Consider the following 24572-nt stretch of genomic DNA (forward strand, 5'->3'; position numbering starts at 1 on the left):
AAGAATCCAGCACCCTGCTGGTCGGCAAAGAGGGGAGGAGGCTATACGTGAGGATAGAGGTTAGACTCCTGTGACCTTCTGGATGCACTGTTAGACTTCATTTTTTATCTATTTAAACTGTTTCTCAATTCATGTGGAATAAGACATAAGCCCACTGGCACAGGCTACTAAGAAAGGCTGTGTGGCCTCAGACCCTGGATGCCTCAGGGAAGAAATTCTATCAGCCCTCGTTCATTCTGGGTGCTTTGATACTGTGTCTGTGTGAAGCCAGAGAGATGGGCTGAAGCCAGAGAAACAGAGACCCCCTTCTACCCTCACCCCCACTGCAGGAGACTTCAGAGCGGGTGACTATGCTGCCAGAGCACGAGGGGCAGTGGGACCAGCCTCTGGCTCGAAGCCAGAGCTCTGGGTCTGAGGACTGGTTTCTCACTCACCCGATTTAGACCTTAGACAAGTCTGCCAGCTTCTCCAGGCTCGTCTTCTCATTTGTGAATTGAGGACCAATAATAATGATGATGAAAATGATGCTTCTCTCTCAACCCAAGGATTCAGTAAGTTAACATACATGGAACCGCTTCATCAGCCCTAAAGCGCTCTGCAAATGTAAAGTGTAAACGCTTCTACACACCGGGGACCATCTCACCACTGTGCCCCGGAGAATGTCGCATGCAGAGGATGCGTTCAACCAGAAGACATTTATAATGTCCTTTTCTAGCTATGTTTTAAAAGGCATGATTATTATTCTAGAGCAAGATAGAAACATTAAAAAAATTTTGTATCATAGATCTCTTTGAATATCTGATAAAACCACACTTTCTTTCTCAAACAAAAAAATCAACCAGCAAATGTAAACCATGGTAATACATACATCTCATAATATTTTTCTACAGTTTCTGAGGGCTCATTGTTGCCACCCAGCTTAAGAAAATGCCTATGGCTGGAGATTTTCAGGTTTCAGCTCTCTGAGTGAAGTCTGGGAGAGAAAGGGACTGTGCAGCAAAATGAGTGCAATAATGATGTTTAGCATTTCCCTGGGAAAAATCCTAGCGGGAACATCCCTGAAATTCTAATGTACTCAAAGGATGCTCTTGAAAAAATAGTTTGTGTCTGATTATAGTGAGTCTATTGGAATGAAAATATGCTCATGCTAACGAATCTGCCCCACATAGGTGGTCACCCTCAGCTCCCTGAGGCTTTTGTGCAGAAAGTTGTGGTCCCGATATCTGAATCCTCCCCCTCTCCACAATGGGCTGCTATCCGGTAACGGCAGCGAGGTCCAGTTACGGCAGGGAGAGGCGCCTCCAGGGCACTCGGATGCTGCTCAGAGTCCAGCTTAACCGGGATCTGAGGGTCTCCTGCCAACGGCCCTGGCTGTGTCCACCCGGGTCCATCTCTGGGGACTGGATTTTAACCTCAAGCAACACGCTGTACTTGGCTTAGCGGTGTCTTTGCAAAGCAGGATTTCATTTGGAGACAGGGAGTTCAGGACCAGGGCCAGCTCAGCCGAGGTGGAAACAAACAGTCACACCAAGAGCAAGTCCGATCAAGTGAGCCCACATCCAGAAACGGAAAAGGAAAGAACATAGCTGAGCAGGATATGTGATGTCATGCTTTCCCCATCCAGCTGGAGCCTTCGATGGAAGAGCTGGGAAGGTATTCGCTCTAAATGGTGCATAAAGCCAGTCAGGGAGAGAGATTTTAAGCTCACAGTGCACTTCTTCACACCCTCAGGTGGTTTATGGCATCGCGGTTATTGGATGTAAAGGTTCCCCCCATGAGAGATGCCCAGGTCGCCCGCCTGACCGAGCCCACCCTCGCTGGGATTCCAGGGACCAGAGGCCTCCTGCAAGGCGGATGGCGACAGCCTGGCCCGTTGGCTCCTGTGCCCACAGCTAGATCAAGTGGCGCGGCTCAGGCGGCTGGAAGGCGCCCACGGAGAGAAACCGAGCACCATGTTCAGAAAGCTCCACTCCATCTTTAACTCGGGCCCGCAGAGGCAGGCAGAGGTGGCGGAGAGCCCTTATTGCGACCGAGCCTGCCCCGCGGTCAGGCTGATCCGCAGCAGCTCCATGTACGTGGTCGGGGACCACGGGGAGAAGTTCAGCGAGTCCTTGAAGAAATACAAGAGCGCCGGCAGCATGGACACCAGCCTGTACTGCCTGCAGCAGGAGGGGGACCGGGCGTGGCTGTTCTCGCGCACCCAGGACTGCCTGCAGTACCTGCAGGAGCTGCTGGCCTTGCGCAAAAAATACCTCAGCGGCCTCGGCGCCCTGGGCGTCTCCTCCACCTCCTCCAAGTCCTCCAGGGGAGGGAAAAAGTCCACGTCCAAAGAAATAAAGGTAAGCGCCGCGGAGAAGTACGATCAGCCGCTGGCGCGGGTTGGAACCCGGCTGTTCCCCGCACAGCCTAACCCATCTGCGCGTGCGGGGCACTCTCCCCGGCCGTCCCCCCCGCCTGGGAAGGGTGGCCGGTCCCGTGCCGAGCTGCCCCGCGGGGGCCACGGGGGACCAGAGCTCCTGGCTCCCGCAGAGCAGCTGCGCGGAGGGCCTGGGCTTGGCGTCAGGCAGACTGTTCGCAGGGCACGTCTGCCCACTTCCTGGGGGAGAGAAGGCTTGTATGGCATTTGGGTGACGGCAAATCACTTCTCAACAAATGGTCGTTGCTCTTTTTACTGTTCCGAGCACCTCTGAAAGTCCCGGTGAAAAGTAAACCTGGGGAGGGTTTGCTGCCTCGGGACCATGGGCCCAGGTATTTGGCCCCCTCCCCCGGCAAGCACTGCCTTAGAAGGAGTCTGTGACTCGCAGAAGATTGAATGACAGCTCTGCTGGGCGTTGGAGGCTTCCAGCCCAGGCCCCCCGCCCCCTCCCCCAGCAGGAAATGAGTGAAAGAAAGAAGCTGCACTTATCTTGTCGTTTATACTCGTCACAGTGTTTGCACACACTGCCTTTCTTTGAGATACTTCCAATCATGCCCAGAGAAAAGGTGGGAGAAAGCCCCTCTGTATCGCAGGACAGCAAGCTGGGGCTCGGCGACCTGATTCTGATAAGATCCTCCCCGCCAAACTCATTGTTACTCATTCCTTGGTTTCCTCAATTAAAAAAAAAAAAAGCCTGAGGTTTGAGGCTGTTTTGTTTTAAATTCTCATCAATCGTTTTTCCAGTGACCGGGCTCTAAGGTATTTCAAGCAGCCTGTCTGTCCCACATCCTGGCTGCCTCCCGGCGTGTCCTGCAGGCCGTGCAAATCCCATTAACGCTGAATGACCGGCCTGCTATCAGATCTCTAGGGCTTGGCCTCACCCAGCTGGTTTCAACTGTCTGCATTTCATGCCAGATGGGAGCAGTTTCAGTCATCATCTTAACTCCAGAAGTATGTCAGTGTTGTGGCCGATACAGTGTCCTGCTCTTAGGTCCTGGTACTGACCCTGCAGCCAGCCAGCTGGAGATCTCTGGGCTAGTCACCCCTCCTTTGCAGCCACCTCAGAGGACAGAGGAGATTGCAGTGGCTTTTGGACTCCCTTCCAGCCTGAGTAGCCTGGCGCTCTCAGCTCTGGTTAGGTTCCCTCTGGACACTACACTTTCCTGCAAAATGGAGTCCTCTTTTTGTAGAACCTAGTTGCCTTCTTCCCTGCTTCCTTCCTATTCAGCATCTGAAGACAGAGGGAGGGGTTCGAGGCAAAGTGCCTGCTCTGGCCCTGGCCCAGTAGGGCTGGCTGTGGTGAGGGGCCCAGGCATGATGCAGTGGACGGATTTCCTCAGGAGATGCCTCTTACTGTGATGTAACAGGAAAGAGATTTTTGATTTGTTCGTGTTTTACTGAAGTCTAGTTGATTTACAATGTTGTGTTAGTTTCAGGCGTACAGCACAGTGATTCAGTATTTTTGCAGATTTTATTCCATTATAGGTTATCACAAGATAATGGATATAATTCCCTAATCTGTACAGTAAATCCTTGTTGCTTATCTATTTTATATAGAGTAGCTTGTATCTGCTAATCCCATACCTCTAATTTGTCCCTCTCCCCTCCCCTCTCCCCTTTAGTGACCCCTTTTGTTTTCTGTATCTGGGAGACTGTTTCTGTTTAGCACACACATTCATTCGTATCATTTTTTTAGATTCTACCTATAAGTGATATATAGTATTTGTCCTTCTTTGTATGACTTATTTCACTAAGCATCGTATTCTCTAGGAGAAAAGGGAACCCTCCTACATTGTTGGTGGGAATGTAACTTGGTGCAGCCACTATGGAAAACCGTATGGAGGTTCCTTAAAAAATAAAAAATGGAACTACCGTATGATCGAGCAATCCCACTCCTGTGTATATATCTGAAAAAAATGAAAACACTGATTCAAAAAGACACCTGCACCCCAGTGTTCACAGCAGTACTATTTACAATAGCAAGACATGGAAGCAACCCAAATGTCCATTGACAGATGATTGGATTCAGAAGATGAATCAGTCATAAAAAAGAATGAAATACTCCCACTTGCAGCAATGTGGATGACATGCTTGGTGAAATAAGTCAGGAAAAGTTTTAAAACAGCTTTGAGGTCAGTCAGACCAAGGCCTGAAATTTAGCTCTGTATTCACCGGCTGTGTGCCTTTGTCAAGGTGAGTTTCCCTCTCTGGGCCTCTGTTTCTGGAGCAACCTCATGGAAATAAGCATACACGTTGTGAGGAGGAAGGGGGAGCTGGCCTGCGACAGGACCTGGCACACACTAGGTAGCCCAGCGTTCACTGCTCTGGAATGTAAGCTGCAGGTGGCTTGTCCGAGCCTCGAGACAGGCTGCTCTCCTACAGAAAGAGCTGTAGACTGGGTGGCCTGAAAAACAGCGGGGCCCCATCTCCGTGGCTAGCAAGGTGGCCTCCCCAGCTCTCTGTGCGTGGCAGGGGCAGGGGAACAGGAGAGCCCCTTCCTTCTGGAACATCATCACTATCCTTTGTTGGCAGAAAATACTTGCTGATGTTCAGATTTCGGGCAAACACCACTTTCTCCCCTGACCTCCTGTCATGTGGTGCATCGTGTCTCCCCCAAATCCTATGTTTCAGTCCTAATCCCCAGTACCCCAGAAGGTGACCTTATTTGGAAGTAGGGTGATTACAGATGTAATTAGTTAATTAGAGTGATCACAGGTTATTAGGGTGGGCCCCGAATCCAGCATCACTGGGACCTTCCCAAGCAGGAGAATTTGGGACACATGCACGCACCCGGAGATAACGCTGTGTGAAGGTCGGAGTTGTGGAAGCCAAGAAACTACCAGAACCTGGTGGGGGCGTGGTGCAGGGGGCCTGGAACACATGCTTCCCTAGTGCTTTCAAAGAGAGCATGGCCCTGCGGACACCCTGATCTCAGACTTCTGGCCTCCAGAACTGTGAGAGAATAAACTTCTGTGGCACCTGGCGGCCCCAGGAACTGAATGCACCCCTCCAGAGAATTAGCCTTTTCTTTTCTCCAGCCTTAGTCTAAGCGCATCTCTGTTGTAGCATTTATCACATCCTATGCGGTTCTTTAACATGTGTGTCTCCCCTGGTGGCCTGCAGTGAGCTTGGTAAGCGTGACAAAGCTGAGACAGTATCTTTGTCATTTTTCTATCCCCAGAGCGTAGCAGTGAGTATTTACTCGTCACTTATGGATGCTTTATTAACTTTAAAGCCTGATGTCTTTTGTGCCATAGATCAGGGAACTGGCCTTCACGTAGGGAGTAAGTAGGGTTCCCGGGGTACCCCTGGAGGCCATCCCCTTCGGCAGATACCAGCCCCTGGCCTGGCCACAGAACCCAAGTTCCCCTGTCTGTCTCTCTCTGGGGTAAAAGGTAATGACTTTTAAACTCATTTTTTTAAAAAAAAGTTAGAAATATATTTTAGATATTGACCCAGTTTACCCAAATACACAACCAAAACAAAAGATTCATGAGATTGACTTATTCCTTTTCTCTGTTTAGTACTCTGATGATTTTCAAAGTATTCCATACTATTTTTTAAATGTTGGTTGTGATATACTAAATACATTTCACAAGCCACTGATGGTCCAGACCCACAATTTCTCACGCCCTGGAGTGAGGCACTCCAATAGGTCCCACTGAAATGTTAGTGGTGCCTAATGATGCCCCAGGGTACCAAATGGTCTGTTATCCCAGCCCCACCGAGGGATACTGAGAGCCTGGAAGGGGACCATGTGGGTGGATGGGAGGGCAGAGATGCGACCAGTCTGAGGTGGGTGTGGGAAGCCCCCCAGAGCCCCAACAAGGTGGGGGTCCTGGCCAGGTCCTGGGAGAATCTGTTCCTTCCTCAAAATACAAGGTCATTATAAAAATGAATGGAATGTACTTTTTGCAACATTTAAAAATCAAAACAAAAAAACCCGTATCTGAGGACTTGCATCGGTGTTCGGCTGCTCAAATGTTAGAATGGCCGACACAGGGCAAAATTCACGCGGCAGAAGGCCAGCGTGTTTGGAGTGGGTCTTTTGGACCAGATGCATGATCAGGAGGCATACTTTAAGCTCCCTCCCCTCCACAATCCAGGAGCAGAATCCCCCTCCGACTTGACACCTGCTTTTCACATGGCTACCCTCCGATTCCATTTTTCCTCTGCGCCTCTCAAGCACTGAAATGTTGAGTTTGTATTACCAGCTTTTGAACGAGGGAGAAGCTGGGGAAACTGTGAGCATAGCTACAAAAGGAACTACATGATGGGTAGGTACTGTGTCTTCAAATCATTTCAATGGAAGTACTTCTTACTTCCTAACTCATTCTATGGAGTGTCTGAGCTGAGTCACACACCCGCAGCAGAAGGTAGCAACAGAAATTGGAAAGTGGGGAGAGAAAAAGCATCCACAGAAAATCAAGACCATTAAAACAAACAAAGGAAAACCCTGCAGATCCGACAGCTGGACTTGGCTCTGCACCTCCTGGAAGCTACAGCGTACAAAGAACTGGACTCATTTCAGAATTCTGACTATCTGAGAATTAGAACCATACCTGTTGCTTAGAAAAAGCAAGACTTTGCCCAGCTTTAAATTCCCAAATTTCCATGCATGATGTGTTTTGTTAATGCCCTAATATTTTAGCAACAGTACATCAAGAGGTGTATCCTCCCTTCCTTCCCTCATCAACACACATTTACTGAGCACATAATATGCATCAGGAAGTCTTCTAGGTGCTGGTAAAGCAGGTCAAAGTTCCTATTCTTGTTCCACAAGCACGATCGCTCTTGTATGAAAGCCAGGCAGGGACCCAGGACACAGATTCCTGGAGGCATCTCTCAGAGCCCCTGTGGGGACAGCCCAGGGCGTGGCACTGCACACATCTTAGTGACGGCCTAGGGCAGGGCGCCTGGTACCTGACTTCTGCCGGCCCCTTTGGGACCCAGAGGAGGATTCAGATGCCCGAGGCCCAGAAGGGCCACACACAACTTCCAAAAACCATTGTCAAAGTCCTCTGAATATGTGGCATACTTTTAGAGGAAAATGCCTGGGAACAGTAAAAAGCTGCCCTGTCATGATTTTTGCTATTTTCCCCTTCATCCCAGCATCTTGGAAAGCAACTTGCTCCCTTGCAACCCATTCTGGGGTCTTGTCTGGGTTAGAACTGGACTCGGCCTCTGTGTATTTCCCTCCTCACCTCATTCCCATGGTAATTTCTCCTCCTCAAACTTTGCTTCTCTCAGCCTGGTTCTTTTGGGGGAGGGTAGGGGAGGTGGTAAAGCAAACATAACATTTACCATTTTCAACATGGCCCGTCATTGTACCTTAAATGAGTGCTCTGTAGTGTCCCCAGATTATGGGTAATGAAGACCGTCACAGTTCATGAATTAAGAAATTAAGTGCTTTTCTTTGACTGATATTATATAAATTTCTCTTAAAGAAAAATGTGTAATACAGATATCTTTCAGATTGTTAATTGCCAGACAGTAGTCAGATTTCTTTACACTAGACGTTTGTGAACTTTTCCAAATGATCATTTATATAAACTCATAACAATACATCCAAAAGTCTATTAAGCCCTAATTAATATCTTTTTAAAATACTTTTCAAAAGCATATAGGACACCAGAATATGAATTCCTTAAGAGGTCATGGAGGCTCTAAAAATACTTCATTTAGGAATCAGGGGCGTGTTTTTATAGAAGGTTTGACATTTATCTTTTATTTCTTAAAATATAGAAGTCTTTTAAATAAAATACTTAAATTTTTAAAATTTATCATTTGAACCATTTTTAAGTGTACGACTCACTGGTGTTTAGCCCACTACTGTCCATCCTCAGAACTTTTTCATCACCCCAGACAGAAAGTCTGTGTCCATTAAGCAGTGACTCCCCATTCTCCCCCGCCCCCACTTCTGGTAACCAGCATTCGACTGTGTCTCTAGGAATCTGCCTATTCTAGGAACCTCATATAAGTGGAATCATACAGTATTTGTCCTTCTGTGACTGGCTTCTTTCTCTCAGCATAATGTTTTCAAGGTTCATCCACATTGTGGCCTTATGTCAGAACTTCCTTCCTTTTCACAGCTGATGAGCTTGGCTTTTGATGGGATGTGAGGAGGAAAAGTTGGAAATTATGCTCTGATTCTGCCCTGAGTGCTCGTCAGCTTTTGGGGTCCTCACTGAGGATAGCTCCCCATACTCTTAGGGCTGGGTGAGCAGGAAAACAGCCAGCATCACTCTGAGAACTGAGCCACCTAATGGAACTGGGTCTGGGTGGACCACAGAGAAGAGCCTCTGGGATGCTGGCCACAGAGCCTGGCTGGCCGGAGAGGCAGTTTGGGATTGGCTGCAGTGCCCCACTGAACACCGCCCAGGTGGTTTGGGCTGGACGTTGTCCAAGGCCAGGGTTTCCAGTCACCCACTACAGCCAGAAGATATTTCATTAATCCTCCTGCGGGTCATCTAGTTCTGAATAGCTTGGATTCCTGATATGTCTGCCTGGATGAACAAGCTGCAAAAGGTACGCCCCTCCCTGCACCACCTTGCCTCCCACCCCACCCCAACTGAAGAAATTCACCTGCTACAAGAATGATTAAAACAGAACCAATGGAATTCTGGAGAATGCCTGCCAAAAATGATTGAATTTCATTTAAAGTAGTTTTGTTCCGACAATAGTTAGCTTTCAGAATCAATTTTCTATTGCAGCCGTTCAATCCTGGTTCATGAAATACAACCATGTCAACAGCAAATGGAAGATTTTTTCCTCCCCTGTGATAGAAGGATCTGAATCCAATTCATCCACATATAAATTGCATATGCAGTGGGAAGCAGGTTCTGGATCTGTTTCACACCGTTGGGAATTATGTTTCAGATCTGTTGGGGAGACTTTCTGCAAACACAGTGATTAGTATCTTTAGTAAGTGCAGGTTTCCTGTGAGCATCAGTTACTGGGAGGTCTCTGTTACTTGGCCGGTATCTGGCTTGCAGAGTTGAAGGGCAGTAAACATTCAATATGAGCTGCAAAGAATATTCCATTACGCTTGGCAGAGCTCCCCCTGAAGACGGCAGACAGTAAAATAATGATTGATAACAGAGCATGCAGTTCCTGCAGCCCCTCGCAGTCAGACCACAAGATGGGTAATTATATTCCCCGATCTGTCTTCCAGACATGTGCAGTTTGCTCAGCATTGAAACAATACCTCCTCCCCTCTTTTCTCCTCTCCATCACACCCTGTTCACCTGGCTAACTTCTTGTCTTTTAAGACAGCAGAGAAAGCACTGCCCCAGGAAGCCATTTCTCACATCCACAATCTAATGTGTGGATTTCCCTCCTCCTTGGGTCTCACCCTTATCTCAGCACCCAGGACTCCGCACCAGAACTGTCTGTTCATTTGCTACATCTGCCGCTGACCATGAGCTCACTGAGTGGGGGCACCGTGCGATATTCCTCTTTTTATCTCCCATCTCTAGTGCGGCTCCAGCCATATAATAAATGTCCAATAAACCAATAACCCGAGAAATTCCAGTTGTAATTTAAGAAGAAAACTGCTACAAAGTTTGATAGAAGATCTGGAAAAGTCATAGGTGGTTGTGGTTTTCAGTGACTGGAAAATTTTTTTTTGTTTTTCATGGACTAGAATGTAGTTTGGGTATATTCATATGGAATGATATCCTAATAATTAAAACATCCTGCTTGTAATGGATCACAGTTTACCACCAAAAGGACAGTTTTTTAGGTAAACATTTTTTTTACATTTTTATTGATTCATAATCATTTTACAGTGTTGTGTCAAATTCCAGTGTTTAGTACAATTTTTCAGTCATACATGGACATATACACACTCATTGTCACATTTTTTTCTCTGTGATTTATCATAACATTTTGTGTATATTTCCCTGTGCTATACAGTGTAATCTTGTTTATCTGTTCTACAATTTTGAAATCCCAGTCTATCCTTTCCCACCCTCTACCCCGCCCCCCCCAACATTTTTTCTGATTATTGTTGTATTTGCTCATTAGATGAAATTTATAAAACACAAAAAACTATAAAGAAGAAAATAAAAATAACTTAGGTCCTATCATCCAGAGATAATCACTATAAAATGTTTAATTACATGTTCTTTCAATCATTTATTTCCTGTATATTTACAGATACACAGGATATATAGATATTGTAAGATTAGGGTTGCCAGATAAAATAAATGATGTCTATTTAAATTTGAATTTCAGGTAAACGATGGATTTCTTTTTAGTATAATTACATCCATGCAATATTTGGTATATATTTATACTAAAATTGTATTCATTGTTTATGTAAAAATTAAAAGGTAACTGCTGTTCTGTATTTTTATTTGCTAAATTTGGCAACCCTAATGTGTGTATCTGTATAAATTTACTAAAATATACTTTTTTATAATTTATATTGTGAGTTCTTTCCTATCTCATTAACTAGTTTTTGAAAACTGAAGTTTTCATGGCAAGAAGTTTAACAACTCACATTCTTCAAACAATTGTTAAAAGTTATAAATAAATTCCTCTTACTCTACGTCTATAGGGTATTTTTTAGCAGTGATTTCTAAAAGTGTGATTAATGGCTCAAAGGTTAAAGGTCATTTATTTTTAAAGATTCTTCTACATTTTGCTTTCCAGGAATATTTTATAATTTACACTTTCATCAACAGTGAGTTAGAAAGCCCTATTGCCCTTTCTCAGCACCAAGTATTGTCATTTATTTAAAAACTTTACAGATGTAATAGATTAAACTGCATTATTTTGTGGAGTGTTTTTTTTTATTATTGCTCCAGCAAAGAATGACCCTTTTATCAAGCCAATGTCTACTTCTTGCTTAAGGGATTGCCCATTCATTCTTTTTAGTTTTTCTTTTTGGCTCTATTAAAGATTTGTTATTCATTTATATGGATTTCTCTTATATTGAAGATACGAGCATATTATGTGCCATGTGTGTTAAAAATAGTTTCTCTAAGTTATCTTTTAATTTTACCTGCAGTACAATTAATCATTACAAATATTACTGATTTTCATGTAGTCAAATATGTCTATTTTTGTCTTTGACACTTTTTCCGTTGCTTTTATGCTTAGAACGTCCTGTGTCTCAAGGCCAATTGTGTATTTGCCATTTTTCTCCTTTTTTTATAGTTCCATTTTTTAAAACCCAACTCTTTTATCTATCAGCAACTTATTTTCACATGCAGTAGGAAGTGAGAACCCCACTGGAAATCTTCCCAAATGGTAGTTTCCCAACCCCATTTTTGACAAATTCATCCCTTCTTTCATTGGATTGTGGTGTTTCATTTAACGTATGTGAAGATTTTATACTGTTTCAAGGATATTAATTCAATTCTATTCTTTAGGCTTCTAACAGTTTGATATACATGAGCAAAAATTTTTCTCTTAGTGTTTTGCTAAAGTGAAATGATCATTTAGGTGACATTGAGGGGAGGAGTTACCATGGGCTTAAGAGGAGAAAGCTGGAGAAAGAGGTCTAAGCCCATCGGACTGTGCGTCCACAGCCTCTGATACCAAAGACAGAAGGCGTGCAGCGGTGCTTCCCAAACAATTGTGTTAGTTACGACAGGTAACTCCAAGGTTTAGTTCTACGACAGGTCGTGACAAACCTCACCCCTTATCTCTTTGGGCTGAGTTTCTCAGCTCTGTTTTCTCCGTCACTATTTTTTTCTTCAGCTCTGGCAAGTCTACCATTCAGCTCATCTGTTGAAAATTTGGATGTGGGTGTAAGTACATGTGAATTTAAAATTTCAGTGATTATACCTTTTTCCTAGTTGTTTCTTACACTCTCATTCTTTTCTCACGAACTCCTCTTCAGTGATAGGTCCACGTTTCTTTAGATGTGGTAATATAAAAGGGATCAGATAACCTTGGATTTGGTCTTGAACATCCATTCCAAGGATGGCAGAAGCAAAGAGGATTTATTAGAGCTTTTAAGGTTTACCCTGAAAAGGTTCTTTTGAGGACATTAAATTACTTGTGGATGAATTTGGGCTGTTTTGCATTTAATTTCACCCAGCTGAATGATCCAAGGGAAAATGACCTCTCCAAGCCAGACCAGTTCCACATTTGATCTTGGAAATTTCATCGCAGTGTATTGACATTTCAGTTCCCAGGTATTATTAGCTCAAGACTGTATTATCAGTACTCCATAAAAATAAGAAGTACGGAGTTCTTAAAATTTGCCAAGGCAAATGCAAAATTATACTTTAGCAACATGAGAACTGGTTGGAGAGTATAAGCAGTAGGTAATAGCATGTATGTAGCACACATTCATTCACTCAACAAACAGTTACTACTCCGTGTCAGGCACTGACATAGGTGCCCGACCTTCATGGACAAAAAGCCAGTCTGCCTGCCCTGATGGAGCCTGCAGTCTGAAGTTGTGACTCTCAGCATCACTGCCTGAACCACACTGGTGTGTTGACGCTCCTTGGAAGAGAAACAAGAAGAATGACAACCAGAATATTGGGAGTTGGTTGTACAACCTGTCTCATGTAGGCAGTGGCTGGCAGTGAGCATCTATCCAAAGACAGTCTTATCTGCCAGCATTATTTGCCAACCCTACCTCGAAAAAGAGGTTAAGGATCACGGGTCTAGTGTGGGGCTATGAGCACAGCTTTGCTGTCCACACAAGGCAGAACATGAGCATAGAGAAAGATGTGCTTGGGTCTGTCTGCTGCGATGAGTAAAAGCTTCAGGGACGAGGCAAGGAAGATGCCAAGCAGGAGAGGTGAGGAGGAGGTTAGATGTTTAACTTTGTTCCTCTTGGCTTTGAGTGGGCTTAGAATGTCCCCCTCCCCTAACCTCTGACAAAATATTGCTGTTTACTATCGGAAGTTCATTTTGTAGAATCCAGATCGCTTGCAGACAAATACTAACAGATCCCAGAGGAAAGCAAATAGGTTGGAGAAGCTCAGGTACTCAGAGGGCGGGTGGAACCCAGGTAGGATGGAGGCGGATATGAAATGCAGAAAAATAAACTGCCTTGGGGGACTCAAAAGGTAAAATGAGAAATACGGCGGAGTTTGGCTTGGAAAACCGCAAGGGTTCCATCTGGGGAGAGTCATCTGAGACCTAGCCCTGTGGTGAGAAGGTGGGCCAGGGAGGCTCGGAAAATGATAACCTTAAGGCCACCGAAGATTGAATGTGAAAGGCAGACTTGAGTGGAGTCGGCAACACAATACAGATGCTTTCAGAGAAAACGCCTTCCCCTGGGGCAGCTGGTGCGGGAACACGAGCTCTGTGAACTCAGGCGGGACCAGGTGCAGCCTTTCCAAAGTCGTTAAAAAGTTCTAGGCTAGAAAAAACCCAAGACTGTACAGGATGGGACGTGAATCATCTACACCCCTGGGAGGGACCCAGAATAGTCCTCCCTCTTTGCACTCGGAACTCCAAGTAAAGGTGGATTGTCTGCCTCCCAATCTTGGCTTTTTTTCAGATGACTTTTTCCAGATGGAACCCTAGCATTTTTCCAAACCAAACTCCAGAGTAAAGAATAAGATGTTTGCAGGAAAGGCAGGAGAAGCCAGAACCAGCCTAAGTTTAAACTTGAAAAGGGCCAGGGAGTCCGGACTTGTAGCTTAGCCTCGGTGTCACCCAACCAGTCTCGTTCGCCTGATGCCCGGCAAGCCAAGGTTTGCAACAAAGAGAGGGTTTATTCACGAGGCAGCCAAGCGAAGAGGCAAGGGGCTCAGGTATTTATGGGATAAAGAAGCAGGCTGGTCTGGGGCATGGGGAGTGTGGGGAAAGGCGATTGGAAATAAGAAGGTGCAGTAATTGTTCTGTAAAGGTGTAACTAAGCTACAGGCCTCTGCACGTTAAAAAATGCAGGCGCTTAGCACGTGTGCTTGCGGAGTTCTCAGCCCTCTGACGTGGAAGGTCACCAGGCTGCCCAGCTGGAGGGTTGGTGGTCCCATCCTGCCTTAACTGGCTCAGGGTTTACTAGACACATCTGACTCCACATTCCTGGAAGACTCAGGCAAACATTTTATTCTTTACTCCACGTGCTGCTTGGAGGGCATCCAAGTTTTTGTAGCAACAATATGATTAGTGAAGGCAGGTTACAGGTGAGATGGATGTAAGTGAAGATCACCCACAGTTTCATTGGTACTCAGAAAAACCATCACAAAATTCACTTGGAGACATTTAAAGTACACTTCAGAAAGTACAAGAGAAGCTCTGTTAACCAACGCGTACTGACTTGCCAGATCATTTGACACTCACCATTCTCTCTGTAAAGCATATGTGTAACCAGCTGAATATTTACAACTAGATGTCTATCCCAGACTAGGGTATTATTGGCAAAGTGCAAAATGATTGATGTATGTGTAAGCACTAATTGTAACAGCAAAAGATTGCAAACAACCCAGAGCTGTCGCAGTAGGGGACTGTACTTGGTCCCCACGGTGCCTGTACAGTGGAGAACCTCCAGCTGTTTAAAGGGCAGAGAAGGATCTCTATTTATTGCAATGAAGTTATTATCCTTAGGATAACACTGAGTGAACAAAGCAATTCACAGGTGGATATTGGATGCTGACTTTTTTTATAAAAGAGTGGGTTAAAACACATTTGCTTATATTTTCAAAAAGAAATGATGGAGAGATAAACAAAAAGCTTGAAGTCTAGCCACAATGAGGTCTAGCAGAGATAAATGCCAAACATTAAACCCAGGAAGCAAACAAAACTGCACAGATACGAGCAGAGGGAATGCCTCCCCAGGCGGTGGTTTAGGTCACATCTGGGGACTGTGTCTGTGCCAGGAAGGCAGTCTCTGCTGAGCATAGTAGAAAGGGTGAGGTATGGTGGCGGGTGGGGGGGTCAGTTTTAAATCCTGGAACTTGAAGTTTTGCAAACAAGAAACACGTTTGAATATTTGGAATAACCAACCGGTGTGCAGCTGAAAGGAACTTTGTCCACTAGTTTTTTTTTTAACACTTTTATTATGATATGATTCCTATACAGTAAGCTACATATGTTTCAGATGTACAATTTGATGAATTTTTATAGATGTATATACCACTGAAACTACCACCACAATGAAGATATCTAACATTTCCATCACTCCCCAAGAGGTGTAAATTTTGAATTCCCAATTTACCCCTTCCCATCCCCTTTCTCCCTTGGTAACCATAAGTTTGTCCTCTATGTCTGTGAGTCTGTTTCTGTTTTGTAGATAAGTTCATCTGTGTCATTTTTTAAAGATTCCACATCTAAGCATATCATATGGTATTTTTCTTTCTCTTTCTGAATTACTTCACTTAGAATGACATTCTCTAGGTCCATCCATATTGCTGCAGATGCCATTATTTTATTCTTTTTTATGGCTGAGTAGTATTCCATTGCATGTATATATGTGTGTGTGTGTGTGTGTGTGTATATATACCACAATTTCTTTATCCAGTTATCTGTCGATGTTTTGTCTACTAGTTTTGATGGACAGAGAATACAGTGGCTGAGGTGGTGATGTATATGGTGGTAGTTTATTTTTTTATTTTCCAATTGTTATTCTCAGAGGAGATTGGAGAGATTTATAAGAGGCCACAGTCAAGGGCTTTTGTTAACCTCACTACTGGCAGTGTGCTCATTGCCGTTTTCTTAGCCTTGAATAGCTAAGACCCCAAAGTTAACTCTCTTTTGAGCCTTTCAGTAAGTGAAAGCAACTAATCCAGGCTGCTCAGAGCTTCAGGATAAAGTCTATCTCCTGGGGACACTGAGGAATGAACAGTGTAGATCAAATCGTAGGGTGACCCAAATGGAAAAGAACATGGTGCTCACAAGCAAGGTTGAGACTCTTGCATCAAGCCAAACATTGACAGAAATTGCTGCCAGAGACTTAGAAACGTCCCTTCTATGTGGAGATGAGTTTTGAGATGGGAAAACTGACAGACCTTCTGTTCCTACTGAATAATATTCACCCATCCTTTGGGGCTCAGTCCAAGTGGAGTGACTTTCTCCATTCTTTGTTTCTATCTCTCCCATTTCACAAAAAAAATCTCTAAAATGATAATGTGTCATCATGGAATTAGGTTAGGTACTGAGGACCACAGATCCTGGTGGAGGGAAACAGCCCAGGAGAGGGTGGCCTTGCTGGAGAAAGAGTTGTCTCAGCCACACCTTGATGGACAGACAGGAGTCAGCCAGGTGAGGCATTCAAGGCAGAGGGAGCAGCAAGAGAAAACACAGGGAGGATGAAAGAGTAGAATATGGACTTGCCTCCAGAGATGCCCCTTCCTGTCATCTGCCTGCGGGAAGGATGCCTCACAGTGGCCTGGCCTGCTGCACTCATAGACTTTCAACCAGCCCCTCAGGTTTTCATCCCCACCCTTGGTGCAGCTGGTGTTGCCATGTCTGGAGTATTTCTAGTTCCCAAGGGTCAAACTTTCCCCCTTCTTAGCTGCTTCTCCCACCCATGGTGCTCTGGGAGGCCGGTCCCTCTGCTCTGATACATCAATTTCCCCTCTTCAACTGCTTTCCCACTGCCAGGAGCTCTTGGAAATCTCTCTCACTGGTGACCTCTCGTTCTCTTTGTCGTTGAGTTTCAGCTCCCCCACCCACTTCCATTTCCGTGGGCTCTTTGAAGGGGGCAAGATAACTACCTGTGAATAGTTTTCTACTTTTAACAGAAAAGGTTCAGTATAGGTGCATTTCTTCACAATTTTCTCTAAGAATGCTCCTTACAAATATAAAAGGAAACCATCCTCTATTTAAAATGCAATCATTAAAATTTTATGCATACATGGAGACATCATCCTTCAGTTTCCTAATATGCAAATCTGTAATTAGATCATTTTCATTTAATACCACCCCCCTGTCAACACACACACACAAAATAAAAGAACTCTACATTTGTCAAAATAGCCCAGGAGCATACATACTGTCTCTCTTCTCTCCCTGAGTTCTCTCATTTCCTAAATCCCTCAGGGAGCCTGTTATTGGTTCCCCGGCGGATCCTGTGCCTTTGATCACAAGTTCTCCTTCAGAATCAACCGTGGTCCTTGGACTTCCGTGATGTGAGTCACTGGTGACCGACTGTGTGTGTTATGAAGGTGACGATGATGATGATGCCATGAGGGAAAATGAGTCAGGGCAGTATCTGAAACCCAGTTAGGCTCTCAGTAGGTTTTTAAAAAACTAATTTTTCCTTACAGTTTTGAAACAATCATACCGGTTTGTCTTCAGTTTATTCCGTGATTGAACCCAAATTTGGCCACTTTAGGTATTGATAACTCTTCCAGAGTATTTTATCTGTGACACATCTGGTCCCCTCTTTGCTGCTGTGAGCATTGCACCACCTACCTAAGCAGCTGCACAATCTCCTAGTTGGGTTTATCAGCAGAGAACAGGTCACAGAAAGACTAATTTTGTCTAATGGTGGATCACAGTCCCTGAGCAAGGATGAGGCAGACCTTCCCCGCCTTCCGTGCCCCCTCCTGACGATCATCGGGAAGCCGCTGGCCCACAACAGTTATGGAGCCCGGGTATCTGCCTCCCTCCTGCAGGGCACTTACTCATAGTTACCTTTTATACTTTGCAAATTCCTAAGTTCACTTGCGCTTAGTTTCAGCGGCCTTTAGTGCTTTCCGGCTTGGCTTGGGCGAGGGCGCCAGAACGCCGGCTCAGGCAGCTGCCCCCGGCCCTCTGCCCCCTCCTCTAGCAGAAAGCAGCCCCGAAGAAGTACTCGCAGTTCAGCGCCGATGCGGCCGAGGCCATCGCCTTCTTTGACTCCATCATCGCGGAGCTGGACACGGAGAGACGGCCGCGGGCCGTGGAGGCGGACCCGCGGAATGAAGACGTGGACTTCGATGGTGAGTGCTGCCCCGCTGCGGAAGGTGGGCGGGTGGGGTCTCCGGAGCGGACTTCTCCTGATCAGGGGGAGACTCACGCCTGCAAGCCAGAGCCTGGGTTTGCTCTACTCCTTGGGCCCCCTTGCTTTAGTGGTCCCTGCTGGCTCCCCTCCAGGCTGCCCCTTCCACCCGAGACAAGAACCCCTTCCCTGTGGTCCGTCGACCGCAGTAGCGACAGGGTGGAATTTGGTAAGTTTCCACGAGGAAGAGAAATAGGGCCACAATGAAAGAATGGGATGGATGGGGCGTTGTTGCATGGATGTGGAGACAGAGTTTCAGTTTTGCAAGATGACAGTTCTGGGGATCTGTCATACCACGAAGTGAACAGACTCGACACTGCTGAATTGCACGCTGCAAGATGGCTAAGATGGTAAATTTCAAGTTATGTGTATTTTGCCACAATTTTAAAAAGAAGAAGAAAAGGGAATAGACAAATTATATTTAAAAATTGGGCTTGTGGCCCTACTGAGCTGGCTTGGCCCTGAGCAGCACTGTCTGCTGGGCCCGACTCTGACCCGCCTCCAGCACGTCCCCTGTGGGCCTCACGGGCCACCCCTCTACAAGGAGCTGCAGGGCAGGAGGGGGCCAGGGTGCTTACTCCAGCCCGGACTGTTGGAGGGAGAGTGAGGTGAGGACGGGGTGGCTCACTCCTGATGGAGAGCGAATAATCACCTTCACAGGTCCAGCCCACTTTCAAATTCCATTACTCAGTTGTCAGTTTCTTTCATCTTTGACTTGCCCCCCATGATGCCATTCATGACGATTTAATTTAGGGGTGACTGGCCCCTGGTTATTGAGGTAACAGCTTTTGGTACCAATACGAATTAATTCTTGAGCGTTTTCTCTAATGCGCAGAAGATTACATCCTTGTGGTGCGTTGTTCTGGCCTCGATCGATGTGTATCTGTGAGATCTTGGTTCTCACTGGGTTCTGAGGAATTTCACAGAAGGAGGCTCCCCCTCCCCGAGCACATTGTACCCTGTGGGGGGCCGGCCTGCCCTCCTGCAGACCCTCAGTCCCTGCTGACAAAGAACAGCCCCTCCTCAGATGTAGAACCTGGGAGATCCGGGGCGTTGGTCAAAGGCCACAAAGATCCATTGATGACGCGAGTGTCATCTTCACTCTTAGAACTGGTTCGTGGAAACGACCATGTGTTTTCTCCAATAACAACAGTAACGTATGTTCGTTGTAAACCAAATGAATCAAACAACACACGGAAGTATAAAGAAGAAAGTGAAGAATTTGCCCTGTCATTCTACCACCCAGAGACAGCCATCGCTCCTGACGTCTGGGCGTGTGTCCTTTTGACAAGGTTATAAACACACAGACTCACGTCACTATTTTTAAAAAACAAAAATAGGATCTCTTTGCTATTTGCTATCTACTCTTTTCACTTAGCAGTTTATAATACATCATGGGTGTCTTCCCAAGTCAGTAAATACAGATCTATGTGCTTATTTTTAATGGACACACGACGTTCCATTGTCTCCCCACAACCACTGCAGAGTCAAATCATGCGCATTGCTTGGCTCTCCAGACCTTCCTTAGAATGTCCTGTTTGCTGTGTGTATTTACTGCGAGTCCTCAGCCCGATCTGCCCTCTCCGTCACCTTCTGCTCCTCCCCACGGTGAGTCCTCCCCTCCCGGGGGCCCTGCTTCTCTCTTCCAGTGGCCACCAGCTCCCGGGAGCACAGCCTGCACTCCAACTGGATCCTGCGAGCCCCGCGCCGCCGCTCCGAGGACCTCGCCGTGTACACGACGGACGGCCAGCTCCGGAGGAACGCAGAATGCAGGACCGTGGGCACCCAGAGGAGACTCGAGAGGCACCCCATTTACTTGCCCAAGGCTGTGGAGGGGGCATTCAACACTTTGAAATTTAAGCCCAAAGCCTGCAAAAGAGAGTAAGTGCCTGGGCCACACAGCATAACCAAGGTGTTCTCATGCCCACTAGACGCCAGGGTGCCTCTCAGGGGCCTTGAAGCCTCATCCTGTGTGGAAAAATTATTCCTGGGTATTTGGCGGGAAGGGAGGTCCTAGTTTATAAAACGTTTTGACAGCCAGTACTCCCACTCTAGCTTAGTTCACTTCTGTCCCCGCTGTCCCTCAAGCCCTGGACCTCCCGCCTTCCTTTCTGCCCTTAGCCACCCCTTCTCACTGTTCTCCCCACGTGCTACTGACACACTGTGTGCTACAGATTTTTAATGAGAGTTTGGGGTTGAACAGGGCATAGCAGCAGGAGGGAACCAATGCTAAAGCAAGCAGATGGCCCTGCCTCGGACGGGCAGCAGCCAGGCTCAGACAGGAGCGTCGTGCGGGCTGAGCCCCTCCTGGCACTCTTGCCTCCATCTCTTGGCCCCTCTTCCTGTAGATCCTCTTCTCCAAGACGAGTTGCCATGTCTAAGCCCCAGGTCACCATGACTTTGGAATGCGGAGAAGTATGTGCAGGGAGCGCAGCTCTCATCTGTCTGGGCTCGTGCACCCTTCTGTCCTTATTTCTGGAAGAGCCCGCCCACTCGGATGGATTCAGGGCTTTTCTAAGTAGCGTTTTCGTCCCATAATAATGGACCCTCTACTGGACACATGAAAACCAGGACCCAGCCCTCAGCAGCCCTCATTCCCCTAGAAGGCCCATCCAAGGGCCAGCTCAGGCCCATCCGCAGCCCCTGTGATGACACTGCTTTGTCCTGCATGAGGTCCAGCACTGGGTGGGCGGGGAGGGGTGCCTCCCAGCCAGAGCATCCTTTCTCTGTGCAGCCGGCCAAACCAGACGTAAACCTTCTGCCTCATTCCTGCCTTCCAGCCTTGGGAGCCGCAGACAGATCCTCTTCAACTTCTCGAGAGAAGACATGGACTGGGATTCGGAGCTGTTTGCACTGGAGCCCCTGGCGTCTCAAGAGGGGGACTCCTATGAGACAGAGAACCCCAGAGGGCAGTGGCTGCTTCGAGAGCGACTCTGGGAGCGGACTGCGCCCTGATTCAGGCTGGGTCCCCGAGAAGGCGCCTGCAGTCAGCGGCTTGAGGTGTCGGTAGAGTTAAAGATGGAAATCCTAACAAAGTCAGACCCACGAGTACACTGCCTGCCGGTGCCTGGTCAGTGCCAAACGCACCCGTGGCCTCTGGGGGGCGCCGCACGAGGAGAGCCGTGGAGCCTGGCTTTCCCTGCGCCGGCGTGTTAGCCTGGCATGACGCCAGGCTGGCCTTCAAGAGCAGAAGCCACAGAAGGGCCCGGCTCCCTCCTCGGCCTCCCCTGGCCTGTCACCGGCTCTCCACGCATCTGTCCAGGTGGCTGCTAGCATCGTGCTTGGTACAGGAAACCGGGAAACGTGCCCACCCACGGATCTCTGGGCCAACGTTTTCACAGAGGCAGCTCCTCCCTCTACGGGGCTCAGAAACCGCTCTGGTCATACGCTCAGGTTGCCTTCTTTCGTGCAGAATGCAGTTCAGGAAGCAGCTTTTTTTCACCCTAACCCTGTTTACAGTGTTCTGGAAACGTCTGCTAAATTAGGCTGAAGATGAGGCCAATGCCCTGACAGTGGGCTGGGGGGAGGGGTGTGACAGGGCCGTGCCTGGGGACCACATTCTCCCCACCGGCCCCCAAACTCAGCTCTACTTCCTGCAGATGTGGGCTGGGGAAGGAGGGAGGTGACAGGTGCTTGTCTCCTGATTCTCACCAGAAATCCTTGTAGACACCCCTGCAGCGGCTGTATGCCGGGCTGCGTCCCTCCCTGCCCCCAGTCAGGAGGGCGAGCAGCGCCTTTTGGAGTCGAAGGGATCTCCGATTTCCATAACTGTCTGAATCAGGGTTACAGATATAACTTATTCTTTGCATTTCTCACGTAACATATTCTTTTTGCACTTTTGCATATAGCTGTGACCACGCAAGTTTGAGCACCACTGGTTTAGAGAATACACTGCACTTTGTCCATCCTTACCTATTTCTGCTGGCATTTTCTTGTGTTTTTTTTTTTTTTTCAGAAGATGTCACCTGGGGGCAAAGTGCAAGAGCATTAGTGGGGATCAGCGCGGGAGACAGACCAGGAAAACCCAGCCAATCACCCAAATTAACCCAGGGGTGCTTTAGGCTAAGGTCACCCTGAGAACTGAATAAAGCGTCCCATCTGCCAGGCCCAGGGGCTGATGTTCTTACTGTCCAGGTTTTTTTTTTTTAAGAAAGAACCTTTTGTTCACGTGAACCTGATTATCTGACATTTGTAACTCCTATGAGAAAAAACAGAAAGCCCTAAAATTATTGTCGTGTTCTTAACATTTCTTTTTCGCTAGTTTAAATAAATTAAAAAAAGAAAAGTTCCCAGGGGATGCCGATTCTGCTGGTCTGGGGTGGGCACTGTGAGAATCGATGACTCAGAGGTTTGAGTGTTGAAAGGTGAAAACACAGGAGGCGGGAAATGGGGCAAGGAAGTTTATAGCAACACGTTTTCAGAATGAATATATGTTGGAAAGATTTCAGTACTAGCCTTCTTTATCTTCTGAGTGCCAATGTCAGTGTTTGGGACTTTTCCTTCATTTTGTTTCTTATGTTAAGCCCACTACAGCCAGAAGCTTGACTGAAGAAGAAATGTTTGGGAGATTTGTTTCATAAGCTGCATTAACGCGAACCCAGTTCCAATACCAAGTATCTTTCTTCTCCCCAAACGTGGCTTTGTTTTGAGGCCCTGCTCAGATAAGCGTTCACTGCTCAGGACAGACTCAGAATAAAGGTCTCTTTACTCTGCCTCTGATCAAACTACAGTTCCTCATCCATCAGCCCTGACGTTATGTCGTGAAGAAGATGTTGTATATATTTTGCTTTTATAGATAAGAAAAAAATAAACAGGACAGAGAGGATGTTTAGCATCTTGAGTTATTTTTTAAGCATTTATTGCTCATGGGACATGAAGCTGTGTTTCTCTTTTGCTTCATGTTTTGTATATTTTTTGTCTTTAATGAGACTATACACAGACTGCCTGAAAATTCCATGATTCAGAAACATCAGGCTGGCTTGTTTGGGGATGATTTTAGGTCTTTTGAATTGGTGATAAACCCCAGGATCTGGGCCCTGCCTGGGGAATCGTGAGAGGGTGTCTGCTGGCATCTTGAGATAAGAGAAATTTGAGGCAATAAAAGTCAATTCAGTAACCAGCTGATGTAGTTGATTCATTTCTCCCCTGGAATCGACTAGTTATGTGATCAGCTCATTTTTGGGGTGCTGTGTTAGTGGCCTCACCTTTCCCAGGACTGTCTCAGTTTGAATATGTGAACATCTAAGTATGCTTAGACAGAATGTCCAAACAGGGCATATGAACCCCCGGGCATCTGGCTTGTTCTTTAGCTCTGGTTTCTAGCTCCCACCATAGCATGTATTCTCCCTCACGGAGGAAGATACAGGGGAGCCTTCAGTGTGACTCTTGTACATCCAACCCTTTGGCTGGTTGCTAGGCAACTGAGACAGGGCTTTTCTGGTGCCCACTCTTAGAGCCCACAGAGGTTCTAGCAGGAAAGTGTAGTCGCCTCATCACTGGTGGCCTTTTCTTAGTGGTTGGCTCCCTGTTGCTGCTGTAACAGATTACCACAAATTTAGGGGCTTCGCTTATGGGCTGGAGGTCAGAAGAGCCAAAATCAGTCTCACTGCAAGAAATCAAGGTGTGGGCAGAGTTGGTTTCTTTCGGAGGTTTTGAGGGGAGAGTCCATGTCCTTGCCTTTTCGGCTGCCAGAGGCTGCCTGCATTCCTGGGCTTGTGACACGTTCCTTGCATTCCCCCAACCTTTCTGCTTCTGTTGTCACATCTCCAACTACTCACTCTGGCTTCCTGCTTCTGTCTTATAAGGACCTTTGTGATTACATCACCCACCTGGATAATCCACAGTCACCTCCCCAGCTCCAGGCCCTCCACTTAATCAAATCTGCAAATCCTCTTTTGCCTAATAAGATAACATTCACAGGTCCCGAGGATTAGGATGCTGGCATCTTTAGGAGGCCACTATTCAGCCTACCACACATAGTGTTACAGGATGTTCTGGTTCTGATTCATCTGGCCCGACTTGCTTTTAAGTTTGGTTACAACAGCCTGGTATCTGTGGCAAACTTTGACTTAGCTTATATTTCCAAATTCCTTTGATTCTAGCAGCTACCCTGTAATTTTGTTAAAGTAAAATTCTGCCTGGTCTGACAGGTTCCTGTTTCAGAAAGGGTTTTCAATGGTACCAAATTCCCAAGTGGAAAAACACAGTGGTCCTGAAAGGATGAGGAGTGGGTAGCAGTTCTGCAGAAACACTGCT

The 24572-nt window shown here is 46.6% G+C and overlaps 1 protein-coding gene across 1 annotated transcript; it reads left to right on the forward strand.

The window, feature by feature from the left end:
• The first annotated feature begins 1952 nt into the window (after positions 1 to 1952).
• C14H13orf42 (chromosome 14 C13orf42 homolog) lies at positions 1953 to 21272 on the forward strand. The gene is made up of 4 exons (XM_031684479.2): positions 1953 to 2339; positions 18111 to 18258; positions 19967 to 20198; positions 21098 to 21272. Exons 1-4 carry the CDS (start codon positions 1953 to 1955, stop codon positions 21270 to 21272), a joined length of 942 nt encoding a protein of 313 aa, XP_031540339.1.
• The last annotated feature ends 3300 nt before the right edge of the window (positions 21273 to 24572 follow it).

Source organism: Vicugna pacos, chromosome 14, assembly GCF_048564905.1.
Source record: "Vicugna pacos chromosome 14, VicPac4, whole genome shotgun sequence".
In the NCBI taxonomy this organism is placed as follows: domain Eukaryota; kingdom Metazoa; phylum Chordata; class Mammalia; order Artiodactyla; family Camelidae; genus Vicugna; species Vicugna pacos.